This window comes from Microtus ochrogaster, linkage group LG3, assembly GCF_000317375.1.
Source record: "Microtus ochrogaster isolate Prairie Vole_2 linkage group LG3, MicOch1.0, whole genome shotgun sequence".
NCBI lineage: Eukaryota > Metazoa > Chordata > Mammalia > Rodentia > Cricetidae > Microtus > Microtus ochrogaster.
In genome coordinates, this window is record NC_022029.1 from 28,109,544 (window position 1) to 28,127,133 (window position 17,590).

Genomic DNA, 17,590 nt, shown 5'->3' on the forward strand with positions numbered 1-17,590 from the left:
CAATAGGATAAAGTCCTGTGAGGTTGGCCCTCAAGCTTACCAATGGTTGGTCTGGGGAGGAGTGTCTCTTGTAGGGAGTTAAAAACGGTTGTGAATATGGACAAACGAGAGCAAATGGAAGGCAGGCGAGCCCAGTGAAATGGAGGGTTCCACAGTCGGCCATTAGAGAAAGGTTTTTCTCTGAGGTCATCATGTCTTTAGGGAACTGGTATATACTGGCCCAGCCTGGGGTGGCTGAAGGATCAGAGCGAGGAGAGTCTTAAGGAAAATCTACCCAGACATTTCTACTGATAAATTCAGGTCTTCAGTGCTGAAGCAAAAAGTGGGCATTTGGAGGCTTTATTGGGGTTAAAACTTAATAAGGGTGTTTTTCAGCAATGGAGTTCCTTAGATCACGAACACAACTGGTCCTGCAGTAATAATCCTAATCACAGTAATAATGATGATAGTAATAAGTAGAGTTATGCGAATGTAGCCCTTAGCCAGGATTGCAGCACTGTCCATGTTTCATGTGTTTGGTTTTGCACCCACAGGGTTGTGGTCAGAATATAATGAAGAAGAGATCTTAGCATCTGTGGTTCATGTGGGCGTGCAGTATAATGGACTATGTGGGCGTTGTCCTGTATTTCGGAATAGAACCTCAAGAACTCTTGGAGGTTCCTGTGTAATCAGAGTGTCTTTGTTTCTGATAAGCCCCTTTCAGGCAGTTGCTGAATTTCTGTGGTGGATGAGCCTGTATTTAATGAGCTTAATATTTAACTTTTTTCTTCTATTAATGTGTAAGGTGTTTTTTGCCTGCCTGTGTGCTGGTGCACCACGTGTGTTGTTGGTACCTATGGAGTTCAGAAGAGGGCATCAGATCCCCCGGGGTTAGCATTGTCTTGTAGGTGTTGAGAATTGGATCTGGGTTCTTTGCGAGAGCAACCAATGCTCTTTGACCACTGAGCCATCTCTCCAGAGCCAGTATCTAACTTTCTGACTGAGGGTTTCTTTGTGTAACTGTGAGCAACACAGGCTGCTTTGCCTGGATGCTTCCCTCATTATATAATTTTTAAAAATAAAATAATTGGGTTATTTCAGCATTTTAGAATTTTCTTTCATGAATAAGTAGGTCGTAGCAATTTCTGCGGTTTGTAAGTGAGTAGCTAGATTGATGAGGCCTGTGAAAGCCAAGAGAAAGGTTACAGTAAACTGTTTCCATTTGTTTCACACTAAAATTCATTGTGCGTGTGTGGACCAGAGGAGCCACGTGTAGGTGAGTGAATGGGTTGGGCTCCGTGGCATCCTCGTCTCCTTTGGCTTTGTATCTGGAGGAGCAGAGTGGAGTGTGTGTGTGTGTGTGTGTGTGTGTGTGTGTGTGTGTGTGCGCACGCATGTGTGTGCATGTACACATTCCTTTTAGCCTTCATGTGTTTTATCACTAAGCAGAGTATTGCCCGCTTTGAGTGAATTAACATGCCCTCTCTACAACACTTGTACAAGGCTGAAACTTGTGTGCTTGTGAGTTGTGTATTCTTTGCCTTCATCTCATGTGTATATGGTGGAAGATAAAGTGGGAAACTGGTTCATGCTACCCATCACTTTTGGGAGCCAGTGGACAGAGCTAGGAATTGAATCCTAAAACTGTGTCTTATTCAGAGAGCCAGCCAATCTGAGAAGACGTGGAGTAACATCCCAAAGATCTGTCCTACCCAGCATGTTAGATAGGGCAGGGAAAGAAAAGCCAGGGAGTGGTTTTGTAGTTTACTCTTGCCCTTCCGGACAAGGAGGTCGGTGTTGTCTCGGATTTATAGCGTTGGTGCTTTTTCCTCCATCGCCTCCTCTCTCTGTGTATCAGGTTGTCTTCTACATGAAGGCCACCCAGCCTTGAATGCCTCATGAGTCATCACCCATCAAAATCAGAGGTTAACTTAGAATACAGACACTGTTGGCAGTGTGTGCAGTGTGTATATTCTGGGCAACCTACCACTGCGCATGCACAGGTTCCTTTTTGTGAAATGAAGCACAAGTGTGCTCTTCTAACGCACTATAGAGTGTTCCGATACTCCCTCACTGTTCATCATAATCCTTGCATCCTTAACAGCTGTTTCGTGTGGAAGATAGTTTCCTGCTGCTGCGAATCAAGCCAGCTGACTTTGGCAGAAAGCTGAGCACATCCGAGCATGCTGTATACACCCGCAGCCAAGAAGGATAAGAAACAGGAAGACTTGGAAGGCCTCTCGGAGGCAAATAATACTCCAGAGATAGGAAAGGAAAAATCAATAGTAAAAAAAAACAAAAACCTCTCTTCTTTATATTAGAGGCTAATAATTTTATTATTAATATATTAGAGTCAATTAGCTGATTAATGTATAAGAGTTAATTCATATGTTAGAGTCTAATAGTCTAAAAACCGCTTTAACTTTTGGGTTAATCAGCTAAGTATTTATTGTCTATCCAACTAAAAGATTCTTTAAATTCTTCCTGTGTGTGATATGTCTCAGGAACAAATAATCTATCATAGTCTGCTTTTAAGGCATTTACTACTCGTAAAAGCAGACTCTCTAATATGTGATTAAGCTTTAGATAAATTTAAAGTCTGCCCAAGTTGGTCATTTAATTCCAGCACCCCGGAAGCAGAGGCAGCTAGATCGATGTGAGTTCCAGGACAGTCTGATCTACAGAGTGAGTTTCAGGCCAGCCAGAGCTACATAGTAAGATCCTGACTCAAAAATAAATAAACTCTGCCATACAGAGCAATCATAATTTTTTCTAAAGCAGTTTATTATTTATTGTGCATGGGAGGAGGTCTGTGTGTCTTGGCATGTATATGTAAGTTAAAGGACAGCTCTCTGGAGTTCTTTCTGTCCTCACAGAGGTTTCCAGGAACTAACTCAAATGCCCAGTGTTTACCCAGTGATGCATCTCACTGGCTTATGTCCAGATTTTTAACTTTCTTTTTTTATTGATTTTATTGAGTTAATATATTTTCTCTGCTCCCCTTCCTTCCTCTCCCTTCCCCTTCAACCCTCTCCTGTGGTTCCCCACGCTCCCAGTTTACTCAGGAGAGCTTGTCTTTTTTATTTCCCATGTAGATTAGATCAGAGTTTTAACTTTATTCCTGCTCTGTGATAGTACCATCTGTTTAAGGATAGCTGTGAGAGCTCAGGTTAAGCCCGTTTGGGGTAACTACTACTACTCTTAGCAGGACAGTGTGCAGGACTCGATTCTAATGAAGATCTCTCTCTTGGCACAGTGTAACCTCCGTGTTTGATAGAGTGTGTTCTTCCTTTATACATTGTCTAAGACTTGAGCCCTCTAGGCCCTGTGGAAGCATGAAACTGGAGGCAAGACCTGAGATAGAGGCCACAGAGTGCTTGCTAAGCAAACTGGCTTGTTTGTCGTGGCTTGTTCAGCCTGTGTTCTTATACCTACCTGTGGTGGCACTTCCCACAGTGAGCTGGACCCCACCGTGCAATCAGTAATGAAAATGCCCTCAGACTTGCCATTAGGCAAATTTTGTTGAGACATTTTCTCAGTTAAGAGTCTCCTGTGAGAGTCAAAGTTACATTTTAAGTTTTAATTATTATGCCTTAGAGATCCATGAAACAAAAATGGAAGCCCATTTGTCCATTGCTCAAGGACAGGTAGTTCCTGAAATGCTGGAGGCCACATGTATTCACTCTCCTAGGCAAGTTTGTTTGGCCCATCTGTACCGGTGTGCTTGATCACAGGCAGGCAGGAGGTAGTATAGGCAGGAAATATGTCTGGATGTATGCTTGCCCCAAATTGGACCTGATGGGAAATGCAGTGAATTATGGGTTTTCCTCCTTAAGCCCTTGCCATACTTAATTCTGGGCCATTTCCCAGGATCCGTCTGCCTCTGTCTCCCAAGTGCTGGGTTAAAGGCACACACTATAACACCCAATTGGAGATTTATTTTTTTTTAAAGATTTATTTATTTATTATGTATACAAACTTCTGCCTGCATGTTTACCTGTACGCTAGAGGAGGACATCAGATCCCATTACAGATGGTTGTGAGCCACCATGTGTTGGCTGGAAATTGTATTCCGAACCCCTGGGAGAACAGGCAGTGCTCTTCTTAATCTCTAAGCCATCTCTTCAGCCCTGGAAATTTATTAAGAGACATCTAAAAAATATAGTACAGGGTTTATTAAGGAAAGAATAAGACATGGCTAACTGCAGATACAGGCATCTTAAAGAAGAATGTCAATTAATTGTCTTTTCAGTGGGTATATGTAGAATCTGGGTGCTTGTTAAATCCTTACCTCCTCTATTTTTTTTTTCTTTATTCCTCTCCTGTAAAGTTTCCAGTTTATATACACTTGCAAAAACAAAAAAAAAACAAAAAACAAGCTCCATTTTTAAAATACATTTAATCTTTGACAATTTCATACACATAAATTATGTATTCTGGTTGTTTTCCCCATACCATCTCTTGTTCCTTTTCATCCTGCCATCCTTATTCCTGTCTTTCAGATCTCTTTTCCATAGGCATCATTATTCGTTTACTGTCCCTCAGAGTTTCATCGAGGCACCTGTGTGACTCTGAACTTGAAATAGCCATCTGGGTTTGGTGGGCTTACCCGTGGGTGTACAAGTAGATACAAGTGTTCCTCTCCTGAGAGTTCACGGTTGCTATGAACCACCTCTTTTTAAATTTTATTTCTTATTTGTGTGTCCTTACATTGTTGTGCCCAGACTTCTTACTCCCCCTCCCCCAAAGAGACCACCATGGAACCAGGACTTGGAATGTGTGTTTTCTTGTTCTTCTGTGCATGAAGGTGGGTGCAGATATCCATGGAGGTCAGAGATCCCCTGAAATGAGAGTTACTGATGGTTCTGAGCTGTCTTATGTGGGTGTTGGACCCTCTGCAAGAACAGCAAGTGCTCTTGACCACTGAGCTATTTCTCCTGCTTCCAACCCTCTCCCCCATTTTAACATTCCTAAACAAATGTAGTTTACAACAAGGTTAAAAGTTTAAGGAAGTTTTCTCTAAATAAACTTGTAAGGTGGATGTATGAAGGGTACCTTTTAGATTTGGGAACAAGAAAGAAGTACTGAAATCTGAAATTTATATATAATTGTTATTGTTTTTACACAAGTAAGTCCAATATATTTATTGTCTTTGAGAAGATTATTTTTAGAAAAACATATTGCCTCTGCAAGCAAGTATGGCTTTATTAGCATTGCCTCTAGTTTCTTGTTTGTTTACTTGTACTGTAGATTATTCTTAATGCGTTCCATTCGATTTTTATTTTACTTGCTTTTTTTTTCCGTTTTTTTTTTTTTTATGTTTGTTTGCTTTGGGACAAGATCTCACTATGTAGCTCTGGCTACCCTGGAACTCGTTACGTAGCCAGCAATGGCCTTGGACCCACAGAAATACACCTCTGCCTCCCATGTGCTAGAATTAGAGGTGTGGGCCACCATGCCCAGCTTTCAGTTTCTTCAGTAAGAGTGAGCTATAAGAAACCAGGTACATGCTTCCAAATGTTTTTCAGTACATTCATTGAGAATGTACTAAGGTCCCTAACAAGTTATGACAAGAGATGAAATTGTATCCACTAAGCCAGCTTCTTTGAAACTCATCGTGCAAAGAAAGTGTTATCCAATCATTAATTTCTGATAACCATGCAAAAATACTGCAAAGATACTAAAGTTATAACAGTGGCATATAGGGGCTAGAGAGATGGTTCAGAGATTAAGAGCATTGAATGCTCTTCCAGAGGTCCTGAGTTTAATTCCCAACAACCACATGGCAGCTCATTAACCATCTATAATAAGATCCGATGGGCTGGAGAGATGTCTCAGAGGTTAAGAGCATTGACTGCTCTTCCAGAGGTCCTGAGTTCAATTCCCAGCAACCACATGGTGGCTCACAACCATCTATAATGAGATCTGGTCCCCTCTTCTGGCCTGCAGGCACATATGCACGCAGAACACTGTATACACAATAAATAAATTAAAAAAAAAAAGATTCGATGCCCTCTTTTGGTGTACAGGCAAACATGCAGACAGAATACTGTGTACATACAATAAATAAATTTTAAAAAGCATATGGTTGGCATCAACTGTTTGGAAAAGCCATACCATTCTTTAGAATTAGACTGAAGAGGAATTCTTCCCAGTACCAGTTTCCATTCCACAGGAGAGGTAGAACATTTTCTCCAGCATGCATAAGATAATATAGTCTCATGACAGTCAGTGTTGTCTCTCTTATGGTATTATTAAGTAATCCTAAGTTGCTATAAAAAGTTTAGGGCAATCAATGTAGGAGAAATTTCCAGCACAAGGAGTGATCTCATTCTGCTTTTGCTTTAGCAGATACCTCCAATCTGCTGTTAGAATTGCTGTGTGAAAAATCAGCACGTGTATAAAATTGTGTGTATGAAATAAGGACATGATTTGAACACCTGTGGAAAATAGCATCATCTCAAGTTCTTATGAATTAAGTCTAGATCTCCAGTACTGTAAGGCTCACCCTTTCTCCTGGAAATGTACATGGGTTCTTTTTAGGAGTCAGTGACCTTTGAGGATGTGGCTGTGAACTTCACCCTGGAGGAGTGGACAATGCTGGATCCATCCCAGAAGAACCTCTACAAAGATGTGATGCAGGAAACCTTGAGGAACCTGGCTTCTATAGGTGAAGATGCCATTATTTTCTTACTTAGTCAATGAAAGAATAAGTAGTTTTTGCTCATTTAAGCCTACTACATGAATAAGATTATGGGGGGAAAAAACCACTGTGGGTGAATATGTCAGGTGGGAATCACTTTATACTGTGAATTTAGCTAGAATCTCTTTTTTCCCTGTAGCAGTAATTCATTTTTCTTGGTCTATATTTTAGGAAACAAATGGGAACACCAAAACATTGACAATGAGTATGAAAATCTCTGGAGAAAGCTAAGGTAATTTGTACCCTAGGAGACAGCAGTGTTCCTCGGGACTCTTTGTGTGCTAGCACATTTTATAAACAGGTGACACAAATAAACCCAGCTCCACACGGTTTTAATTTTAACAGATCTTCTCCAGATCTGCTTACACATTAACCTGTGGCAATCAGAACTAGTATTAGTAACAACTGGAGCATTGTGATGCCACAAGAAATACTTTCTCATGGTTCATATATACTGTCTTTCTTTGTACATAATATTATTCAAAATGTTGTATTGACTCATCTCCCGACTTTGTGTATACGTTAAAAACGAAGTAAAAATAAAATTTCTTTTTAGAATAGAATGAATTATCAAGATAACTCATAATGAAATACAAGTATGTCAGAATCCAACATTATTTTAGTCAATAGCACATCAAAAAGGTATACAGTATTAGATATTGAAAATGTATTTGTATGTATTTATTTATTATGTATAGAACATTGTCTGCATGTATGCTTGCAGGCCAGAAGAGGGCACCAGACCTCATTACAGATGGTTGTGAGCCACCATGTGGTTGCTGGGAATTGAACTCAGGACCTTTGGAAGAGCAGGCAATGCTCTTAACCACTGAGCCATCTCTCCAACCCCTTGAAAATGTATTTAAATGTAATGCAGACATTCAGCTTTTGCCTGTGGTGAAGACAATGTAACACAACTACTCACGAATACCTCTGTTTTTATTCTAAATATCCTTAAACCATATTGCAGAGCATTCACTTCAAACATTTAAAAGATTATTGCAAGAGATATAACTAGCACTCCTTGTGATAAATCATTAATAGACAATTTTTTAGTAACACTTTTTATTTTTTGCAGTAGCCAGTTGTTGGAGAGACTCTGTAAATATACAGAAGGTCACCAGTATGCAGAGATCATTAACTGGACTCCAGAGAGTGTTGTGGACCAGAAATCATGTCCAGGAGTTCCCACATACGAAAGCCATGTGTATGGAGAAGTGGTAATTGGCCATTTGTCTCTAAATGTCCCTCCTCATCCTCACCCTGGACACAAACCATATGACACTCAGGAATATGGAAAAGAATTGAATAAACATAAGGAACCTGAGAACGCCTCCCATCCTTCCACAGCCTTCCAGAAGAATAAAAGAATTCCCACTAGGGAGAAATCTGAAACTAGACAGGGTAATGAAGATGTTAAATATCTCATGTCCCGTCAAAATGACGAAAAGACTTCTACTGGGGAAAAACAGTATGAATGTAAGCAATGTGGGAAAGTGTTTACTTCTTCCAGCTCTTTTAGAAGGCATGAAGAATACCACAGCCGAGAAAAATCTTACGTTTGTAAGCAGTGTGGTAAAGCCTTCCCTTTTCCTAGTTCCCTACAAATACATGAAAGAATTCACACTGGTGAGAAGCCCTATATGTGTAAACAGTGTGGGAAAACCTTTGCCCGTTCGAGTTCCCTTCTGACACACGAAAGAATTCACACTGGAGAAAAGCCCTATGTGTGCAAGCTGTGTGGGAAAGCCTTCACTGACCGTAGTTCACTTCGGTTCCACGAGATGATGCACAGTGGAGAGAAGCCGTACAAGTGCACGAAATGTGGTAAGGCTTTTGCTTCTTCGGGTGCCTTTCGCAAACATGAACGGACTCACACAGGAGAGCAGCTCTTTGTGTGTTTGCAGTGTGAGAAAGTTTTCAGTTGTGAAAGTGCTTTTCGAACACATAAAATAATCCATTCTGGAGAATGTGTATGTAAGCAATGTGGTAAAGCATTTACTAGTCACAGTTCGGTTAAATACCATGAACTGATGCATAGTGGGGAGAAACCCTATGTGTGTAAGCAGTGTGGAAAAACCTTTAGGTCTCCTAAGCAAGTTCAAATTCATAAACGAACTCACACTGGAGAAAAACCTTATGTGTGCAAGGAATGTGGGAAAGCTTTTACTTTTCTTGGTTCCCTTCAGTACCATGAATTGATTCATACTGGAGAGAAGCCCTATCTATGTAAACAGTGTGGGAAAGCCTTTAGGTCTTCTCGTCAGGTTCAGATCCATGAACGAACTCACACCGGAGAGAAACCGTATGTATGTAAGCAATGTGGCAAAGCCTTCTTTTCCCTGTATCACTTAAGAAGGCATGAAGTAATTCACAGTGGCATGAACCCCTATGTTTGTAAGCAGTGCGGGAAAGCCTTCAGTTGGTTCAGTACCTTTCACAGTCATAAGCAGACTCATACTGGAGAAAAGCCCTATTTATGCAAGCAATGTGGGAAAGCCTTCTGTAGTCGCATATCGTGGAGGAGACACGAGAAAGCTCACACGACAGTGAAGCCTTACGCGTGTGTGCAATGTGGAAAAGCCTTCCGTTCTCCCAGTTACCTCAAGATCCATGAAAGAATCCACACTGGAGAGAAGCCCTTTATATGTTCACAATGTGGGAAACCCTTCCGCTCTTTTCGTTATGTCAAGTCACATGAAAGAAGCCACACTGGAGAGAAACCCTTCGTCTGTACGGAATGCGGGAAAGCCTTCAGTTATTATAGTTCTTTCCACAGACACAGAAGAACTCACCAGACAGTACCCTTGAATACAGAACTTGAGAAGTCTTCATAACATGGGACTGCATTCAGAGAGAACTATAAAGGTTAAGCATGTGGAACACCTTTTGGTCTTATTCTTATTTGGATTAAGAAAGAATGTTTGGCCCAGACGTGGTGTACCATACCTTTAATCCCTAAACTTGAGAGGCAGAGTCAGGGAATCTCAGAGTTCAAGGCCAACCTGATCTACCTACTGATTTCCCAGCTACCCAAGGCTACATAATAAGACTATTTCAGAGAGAGAGAGAGAGAGAGAGAGAAAAGAAAAGTATGTTTGACTAGAAAAGATGTCCAATAGCTTCCCCAGTGAGAATCTTTCCTTGTCAAAGCACGAGAAACTCAAATAGTGGTACCATCCTATGAAAACTTCTCATATGTTAATTTCCATAAATGTGAATAATGTGAAGAACTGGATACAAATTTTTGTTTTTGAAAATCCAAAAGCTGAAGAAAACTTTGTAAAGATATTGTACTTACTGAAATTTATTAGGGATTTGTTTCTGTCTTTCAGAAATAGTCTTACCATGTAACCCTGGCTAGTCTTGATCAAATTATCTTCCTGTTTTAATCTCTAGAATGTTTGGGCGAAAGATGTCTGCTTCCACATCCAGCATCCGTAGTTCATTCTTGCTTTGTTTTGGTTTTTCGAGAAAGGGTTTCTCAGTGCAGCAGCCCTGTCTGTCCTGGAACTAGCTCTGTAGACGAGGCTGGCCTCGAACTCACAGAGATCTGCCTGCTTCTGCCTCCCAAGTGTTAGGATTAAAGGCGTGCACCAACACTGCCCAACTCAGTATTTCATTCTTAAAAGAACCTTTCTGATCTCCATGCTTTACATTTTTGCTTTAGAAAAATTGTCTTTTTAAATTAATTTGAAAGATTATCTGTATATGCATGTGTCTGTGTGTGAATTTGTGCCCATTCATGTAGTGCCTGCAGAGACTGGAAGGAGGTGTCAGATCCCCTGGGGCTGGAATTATAGGCAATCATGAGCACCATGTGGTTGCTGGAAACTGAATCCAGTCCTCTGCAAGACTGTTACACATCCTAACCACTGGGCCATTTCTCTAGCCCCTGGGAAATTATCTTTAAACTGAGTATGTGAGGTAGAAGATTGCTTGAGTATAGGAGATGGAAACTAAAATTTCAAAAAAAAAAAGGAAAAAGGTACATTATCTTTACATTAATTTAGTAAGGTTTCTTAAAGCAATGGTGCATACAAGTTTAATGGGTGAATCATTTTGCGTTGAATCAAGTAGTTTTTCTTTTAATCTCTGAACATTGATGAGTTGATAGTTACCTGAAACGCCAGAAGGCATAACGAAAAAGCCTTGCTTTCACGTTCTCGAGATTAATGCATCATGGAAAAATGACTTTTTGTGACTATTGAGATTTTTCCCTCTTAATTCATAGGGCAAGTTCTTACCAATTTTGTAGACTGTCATTCTCTTCCATGAACAAAACCCACTTTTATATATTTTTATTGTTGTTAACTTTCTCTCTACCTGATTTTTTTCCCCCTAACATTTCTTGTCTCTATGTCCTTTAAACTATTTTCAAGCCATTTGTAGGTTAACAAGTGTTAATTCTTAGTCGACTGGGAAGGTGGGTGTAAATGTCTCTCTGTAATTGTAGATCCTAGTATATTTGCAGGCGTTCCTAGTTTTGTCGTGTCACCAGCCATTTCAATTGTACATATATAAATAATTTTTTTTCTTGTGTAAATGTTGTTTTGATGCTTATATTGTATCGTTGATTTTTTTTTTATTGTAATTTCTCCTTCAGTCATTATACTAAGAGGTATGTTGGTATCAGTGGCCCCTTCCAAAGACTATGAGTACCATGTAATAAATTGTACTAAATTTGTTCATACACAGTAAGCAAGTATGTCTCACCAGTAAGAACTTTCCGTAGACCTTCTGGCAGGATTGGTGTTTAGCTTCCAGGGATTTATGGGGTTGGCTAGATCATAGTTAGGTGCCTCTGTGTTGAATGTAATGAGATTTGAGTATAATTCTATATTTGGTGAGCATAGAAATTGTTCCAGAAATTTGAATTCATGAGAATTACTACTCATATTAGTGAAGTGAAGGGGCTTTGTTCATTTTCACGATTCAGGATGTTTTGTACTTTGTTGGTTTTCTTTTATCACAGTTATTAAGGAGCAGTGCCCTGTGGTGTGAGCATGGGACACTTGCCTTCACAGCGGCAGGTTTGTCTTTGCTCTGGTCCAGTTTTTACTTTCCTGAGTTACTATACCAACATAACAGTATTTCCTCCAATTACTGGTCTTCACAAATACAGATGTTCCCAACTACCCATTTGATTATAGGAAGGGGTAAACATAGCAAGCAGTAATACTCAACCTAGCGAACACTGAACCTTAGACTAGTCATTTTCAGGATGTTTACATTAGGTCCAGATTGGTAAAAGTAATTTCTTCTGCATATTATTTTTTCCTCTAAATTAAAAAAATGGCATGTATTATTATGCAAAGTAATGGGTTTTGTCATGATGTTTTTGACACATGCATACTATGTTTTTTTTTCCTCACCCATTTTTTTTTCTCTTTCCCTCTGCCCAATGGCCTTCATCTCCTCCCAAATGAACTTTTTTTTTCCCCCATACAGGGTTTCTCTGTGTAGCCCTGGCTCTCCTGGAACCTGCTCTGTAGACTAGGCTGGCCTTGAACTCAGAGACACACCTGCCTTTGCCTTCCGAGTGCTGGGATTTAAAGGTGTGTACCACCACACCTGGCTCCAAATAGACCTATAGTTTCATGTCTCTCTCTTGCTAAAATCTAGAGTCTGTATGTGCTAAAACAAACAAACTGTTGACTTGTGGAGTTCAAAACCACTTTGGTCTATAGAGTGAGTTCCAGGACAGCCAGTGTTTTGAGTCAAGATTTAAGAAGGCCTACAGTCCCTCAGGGAAGGGAACGCGTGGTGAGAGGATGTCGGGATGTGTGAATCAGCGAGACAACTGGTTGACCATATTGCCTCCACAGTCAGATTGGGGCTCATCTCGTGATGAGCCTCCACCCCTCTATTCAGTCCTGAATCCCAGTGCTCGAAATGGTGCCACCCAAATTGAGAGTGGGTCTCCCTGAAAACACCCCTCAGACCACGTGGTGTGTTTCTACTGGTGATTCTGTATGCAATCAAACTAAGGACGATTCATCATCACCCTATGCCGGAGATAGGCACTCATCTGTTTATTTCTGGCCCCAAACTCCTCTTACACCATCCACTATCCATAATAAAGGAGCCTTCAAGATCTAATGGCCTGGTGGATATCTTGCCTCCCTCTAGCAGGCTCCCCTACTCTGTCACCAGGAGGCTCTTGCCTGTCTCCTGATTCTGCGCTGGCCCTGAACAATGTCTTCATCTCCCAGACTGCCTTTCAAACAGAACAGGTTCCTTATACCAGTGACTCTGATGCCTACACACCCCTCCCTGCTATGCCTTTCATGTAGGACCTACTGCTTGTCAGGAAGGGTCATCCTAGAACTGCTCCGTGGAGTTTTCCAGGTGTCTTCAGGGTCCCAGAGCTACCTGGAGACCTGCCATCCTTGGTGCTTCCTAATAACACTATCTGGAGGGTTAACAGTGACTACAGAAATGGCTGAGAAACCAGGAGTGGAGGCAAGAGAATTAAGACAGCCAAGGGTTCAAGGCCATCTTCCATTACAAAGTAAGCTCTGTTTCGAACCCAAATGACCACGTGAGTTGATAGTGGTGGTGGATCAAGAGATGCTTGCAAAGGGGCAAGCAGAATATCTAAACCCTCAGGCCCAGAGACCTCTCTGACAACCACCAGCTGGGGAAAAGGAAAACTGGAAGCTGAGCAGAACAGAGTTCATATCAGTTTTGTCCTTTTCCACGCTGGTGTGTTTACCTAGAAGCAACTACCAACTTTGCATTGCCAAAGAATAGGCTGCTGCCCCGTCTTTAAATCCATATGAACAGTGTCTTAGAGCTTTCTCCACTTCATAAGTGTACGTAGAAGTAGAATGCGGGAGCATCTTAGCGTTTAGCTAAAATATTTTGAGTCAACATCCTTGTCTCATGACCCATGTTGGCATGAAGCAGGTCACTAAGCGAATGGGCAGAAGACAGGCCCCCTCACTGAAAGCATGTGACTTCTGGTTAGAATTGCTATCCTAGAAGGGGTGGTTGTAAGGAGCTGCAGGGCGCAAGGAGGAAAGAAGCGGGAGGCCAGAGGTAGGTGTAGCTCCTGGTTCCCATGGGGCGGTAACAGGTATAAGGGTGGTGTTTTGTGAATACTATTTTTAGCGTACAGAGTCTCTGGAGTCATTCTAACTTGTCTGCATGAAGAAAAATCTGTGAAGATCAGGCTTAAAGAAAGACCCTTAGGATAGGTAGTTCCTTGGATAAGGGGTTCCTGTGAATATCCATTTAGGTGATGTACAGAAGAACGTCCCTTTGGAAAATCTGAAGGTTTGGGGAGGCACCGTTTCAAGTCTAGGGTTGTGCATGGCAGAGGATTGCATGCTCCCCCAGTTACTTATGTGTCCTTGACCATTCTCCAGTGATCTGCTCTGGGTCTTGATTTCAGTGTTAAGTCTGGTGTTTGAACTTGAGAATGTACAAGATCTTGAATTTCAACAACCTGCTTATATGAGTGTGTTTAAATGTTTCCTTTGCTTCCACTCGATTCAGTTTTTTAATGCGGGTACCTTATTCTGCCAAAGGTAGACAGTGCTGACAGGCTAGTAACATGCAGGCTGCAAATGAACTTAAAAAAAAAAAGACAAAAGTAGAAAATGTTTTAAGTATGCGATGTTGCAGTCACAGCTGGCTCCCTGATTTCATTGTATTTGTGAAGGAATGCACCCCCAACCTCAAAAAGAAAAAAAGGAGGAAAGGGAAAGAATAAGAGGGAATAAAAGCGGGAAGGAAGAAGGGAGGGAGGGAAAGAGGGAGGAAGGAAGGAAGAAAGGAAGGAAGGAAAGAGGGAAAGAAGAAAAGGAAGGAAGGAAGGAAAGAAGGAAGGAAGGAAGGAAGGAAGGAAGGAAGGAAGGAAGGAAGGAAGGAAGGAAGGAAGGGAAGGAAAGAAGGAAGGAAAGAAGGAAGGAAGGAAGGAAGGAAGGAAGGAAGGAAGGAAAAGAAAAAAGAGAAAGAAACCAACCACTTCCTCTTTGGGCTGCAGAGATAGCTCAGTGGTTAAGAACACTTTCAGCTCTTGCAGAGGACCCAAGTTCAGATCCCAGCACCCACATCTGTCTATTCACAAACATCTGTAACTGCAGCCCCAGGGGATTTGATACCCCCTTTGAGCCTCTGCAGATATGCACACATGTGCATACTCACACATGTGCACATACCCACATACGGAAACATACATACACTATATACATACATAATTTTCGGGGTCTGGTGGTGAGTGCCTTTAATCCCGCATTGTTGAGGCCTACCTAAGTGGCTCTCTGAGTTAGAGCCAGCCTAGTCTACATATAGCAAGTTCAGGCCAGCAAGGGCTGTATAGTGAGACTACCTCAAAAATATTTTTCATTTCAAAAGAAGAAAAGCCACGTTGAACTTTGAATGTTCTATAAAGGTGATTACAGCTTCAGTGACTGGGGAGGTGGGGTTGTTGCAGGTCCAAAGCTTAATTTGTCTTGGGCTATCTTTAACTCTCTTGCTAGTGATTTTTTTCCCCTCTTGAGTATAGGGACTAATATTGTAGTTATCAGAATCTCTTTAAGGATATTAACTTAGCACAGTTCTTGACCAACCATAACGTCAAGGTCATCTGAGACGTATCGTAGAAATGTCCTCATTTTCCGTAATCTACCTATCCAACGTTTCCACCAATATATTTCAAGTCTCCTGACTATCTTTGTAACTATAAAACATCATAATACTGTTACTACACTGGGACACACTACTGGGGTAACATGAGTATTTTCAGGGTACTCATACTTGGCTCCAGAATAAATGATCTCTTATCTCCTTTGGGGTGAGAGTTGTATTTTTTTGCTTTCACATATTGCTAAAAGGGGGTGGAATTCTTTTTTGCTTGTTGCTTTTTGGTGTTTAAGACAGGGTTTCTCTGTACAGCCCTGGGCTGTCCTGAAACTCGCTCTGTAGACCAGGCTGGCCTTGGACTCATAGAAATCTGCCTGTCTCTGCCTCTCAAGCAGTAGGTAGAAATCTTTTAATTGTTTTCTTTTATGTGCATTGGTGTTTTGCCTGCATGCATGTCTGTGAAGGTGTCAGATCCCCTGGAATTGAAGTTACAAAAAGTTGTGAGCTGCCCTGTGAGTGTTGGGAATTGAACTCAGGTCCTCTGGGCAGACAGTGTTCTTAACTGCTGAGTCATGCCTCCAACCATTTTTGTTATTTTGTCTCTCCCCGGACCCCCAGCTGAGGACTGAACTCAGGGCCTTGTGCTTGTAAGGCAGGTGCTCTACCACTGAACTCAATCTTCAACCCCGGATGAAGGCTTATAGCAATTAAGTGGGAATTTTGTCATCTCGCAGACCTTTTCAGTAGGGTCTGTGTTGTCAGATATGGCCAGCTGTTTCTGAGGTCCCATCCCTCTGCAGCAGCCTCTCTACCCTCAATGCTGATGCTGTAATTCTCACAGCTATGGAGGCTTGTTTGGCAAGCACCCAACTGGGATTCTGTGATTCTCAGTCCCTCGAAGGAGTTGAGGGAAACTGACAAGTAGCCTGGTGTGATTCTGTAATTTCACTGTGAGGTGTGACCAAGGACACTGAAACAGAGATTGTTCCTTGAGAGCTAGACAGAGCATGATGTGACCCGTCTCTAAGTTTCTTGGCCTGTCACACTCTAATCCAGACAGCTAGGGGGCATTGATTACAAACCCAGCCTAGCCATTAAACTATCCCTGCGGCACCAGGTACCTCAGAATCAGCTCTGAGAACCAGGTTATCCAAGAAGAGTTGCTTTATCTCTACGAATTAGCACTTCCTTCCTCAAGTCTGGGTAGAGAGTCACAGACATACTCGTGGTAGGGAACCTGCCAGTATCTGAAACACCGCAGGAAACTGTGGCCCAATTAGCACTTAGCCAAAACCTAACACCCCCACCACAGAAATGAGCAAGCTCCTCAGGCAACCAGATCCTAAACCACCAAGAACTTTGAATGATGCATCCCTTCCCTCCCCCACATGCTCTGAGTCACACATCAACAACACTTCTTCCTCCCAGTGTATCACCCTTCTTTTCCCAAAGCCCTAAAATAGATACATTGCTCTTTCTGAGCAGTCCCAAGTTATTTCCTTTCAGGTCCCATACTGTGTATGACGTTAAATCTTAAGTCCCTGTCACTAACCTGGCAGAAAGGAATATTTTCTAAGGAGATGCTCTAGCTTTAACGGTATTAAAACTGAACCCCAGCTAGGTGATGGTGTCACAGTTCTTTAATCTCAGCACTCAGGAGGGGGAGGTGGCAGGTAGATCTCTGAGTTCAAGGCCAGCCTGTTGTCAGAAAAGCAAAACAACAATAACAACAAAAGAAAACAGAAACCCAAGGAATTGGAATTTCTCCAGGAATCTCGTGTTGGGAGAAGAAAAGCCTGGATCAGTCGGAGCTGGAGCTCTTCTCTCCAAAATGCTTCCCTCCTCCAATAAAGAGATTAGTAACCTCATAGAAATGTTGACATTTGAGTGATGGTGGGATCATGCCTTGTCCTGGACTGCTTAATGTGCCTAGGTTCCCTAAACTTCCTTCTAACTTTAGTCATCCCAAGATGGACTGATGGCGATCACTGAATCTTTCTGCTCCTCTTCCCAATGTAACCTTATTGAGTAGTTCTCCTTTTCCTGCTTTTTACTATTAATTTGTGTGTTTTAACTGTCTCCACAAGATTGGGTGTCTGAATCCGACTTCAGATAGACTGTGATCTCAGGTTTGGTGACAGCCACCAGGAGCAATCTGACTCAGCGTCCCTCTTTAATCTGACCCTCGCGGGTATCTGAGGGCCAGGCTGAATTGTGTAGCACCTGTTGTCTCAAGACTGGCTATTGGGAGGCAGGTGATATTGAGCTTCTAGAAGACATCAAAAGTCATTGGGGAGCCAGGCGGTGGTGGCGCAC

At 41.8% G+C, this 17,590-nt stretch overlaps 1 protein-coding gene across 2 annotated transcripts in view; it reads left to right on the forward strand.

The window, feature by feature from the left end:
* LOC101982033 (zinc finger protein 709-like) overlaps window positions 1-11,999 on the forward strand; it is a 13,874-nt gene extending 1,875 nt beyond the window's left edge. Inside the window, exons 2-4 of one of the 2 annotated variants that reach the window (XM_005360683.3) lie at window positions 6,523-6,649; window positions 6,854-6,914; window positions 7,761-11,999. In XM_005360683.3, the coding sequence (XP_005360740.2) occupies window positions 6,523-6,649; window positions 6,854-6,914; window positions 7,761-9,519 (1,947 nt within the window). In that variant the 3' untranslated portion in view covers window positions 9,520-11,999. The remainder of the gene's footprint in view (window positions 1-6,522; window positions 6,650-6,853; window positions 6,915-7,760) is intronic. The other variant, XM_013351340.2, reaches the window with a different exon arrangement.
* Window positions 12,000-17,590: the final 5,591 nt, after the last annotated feature.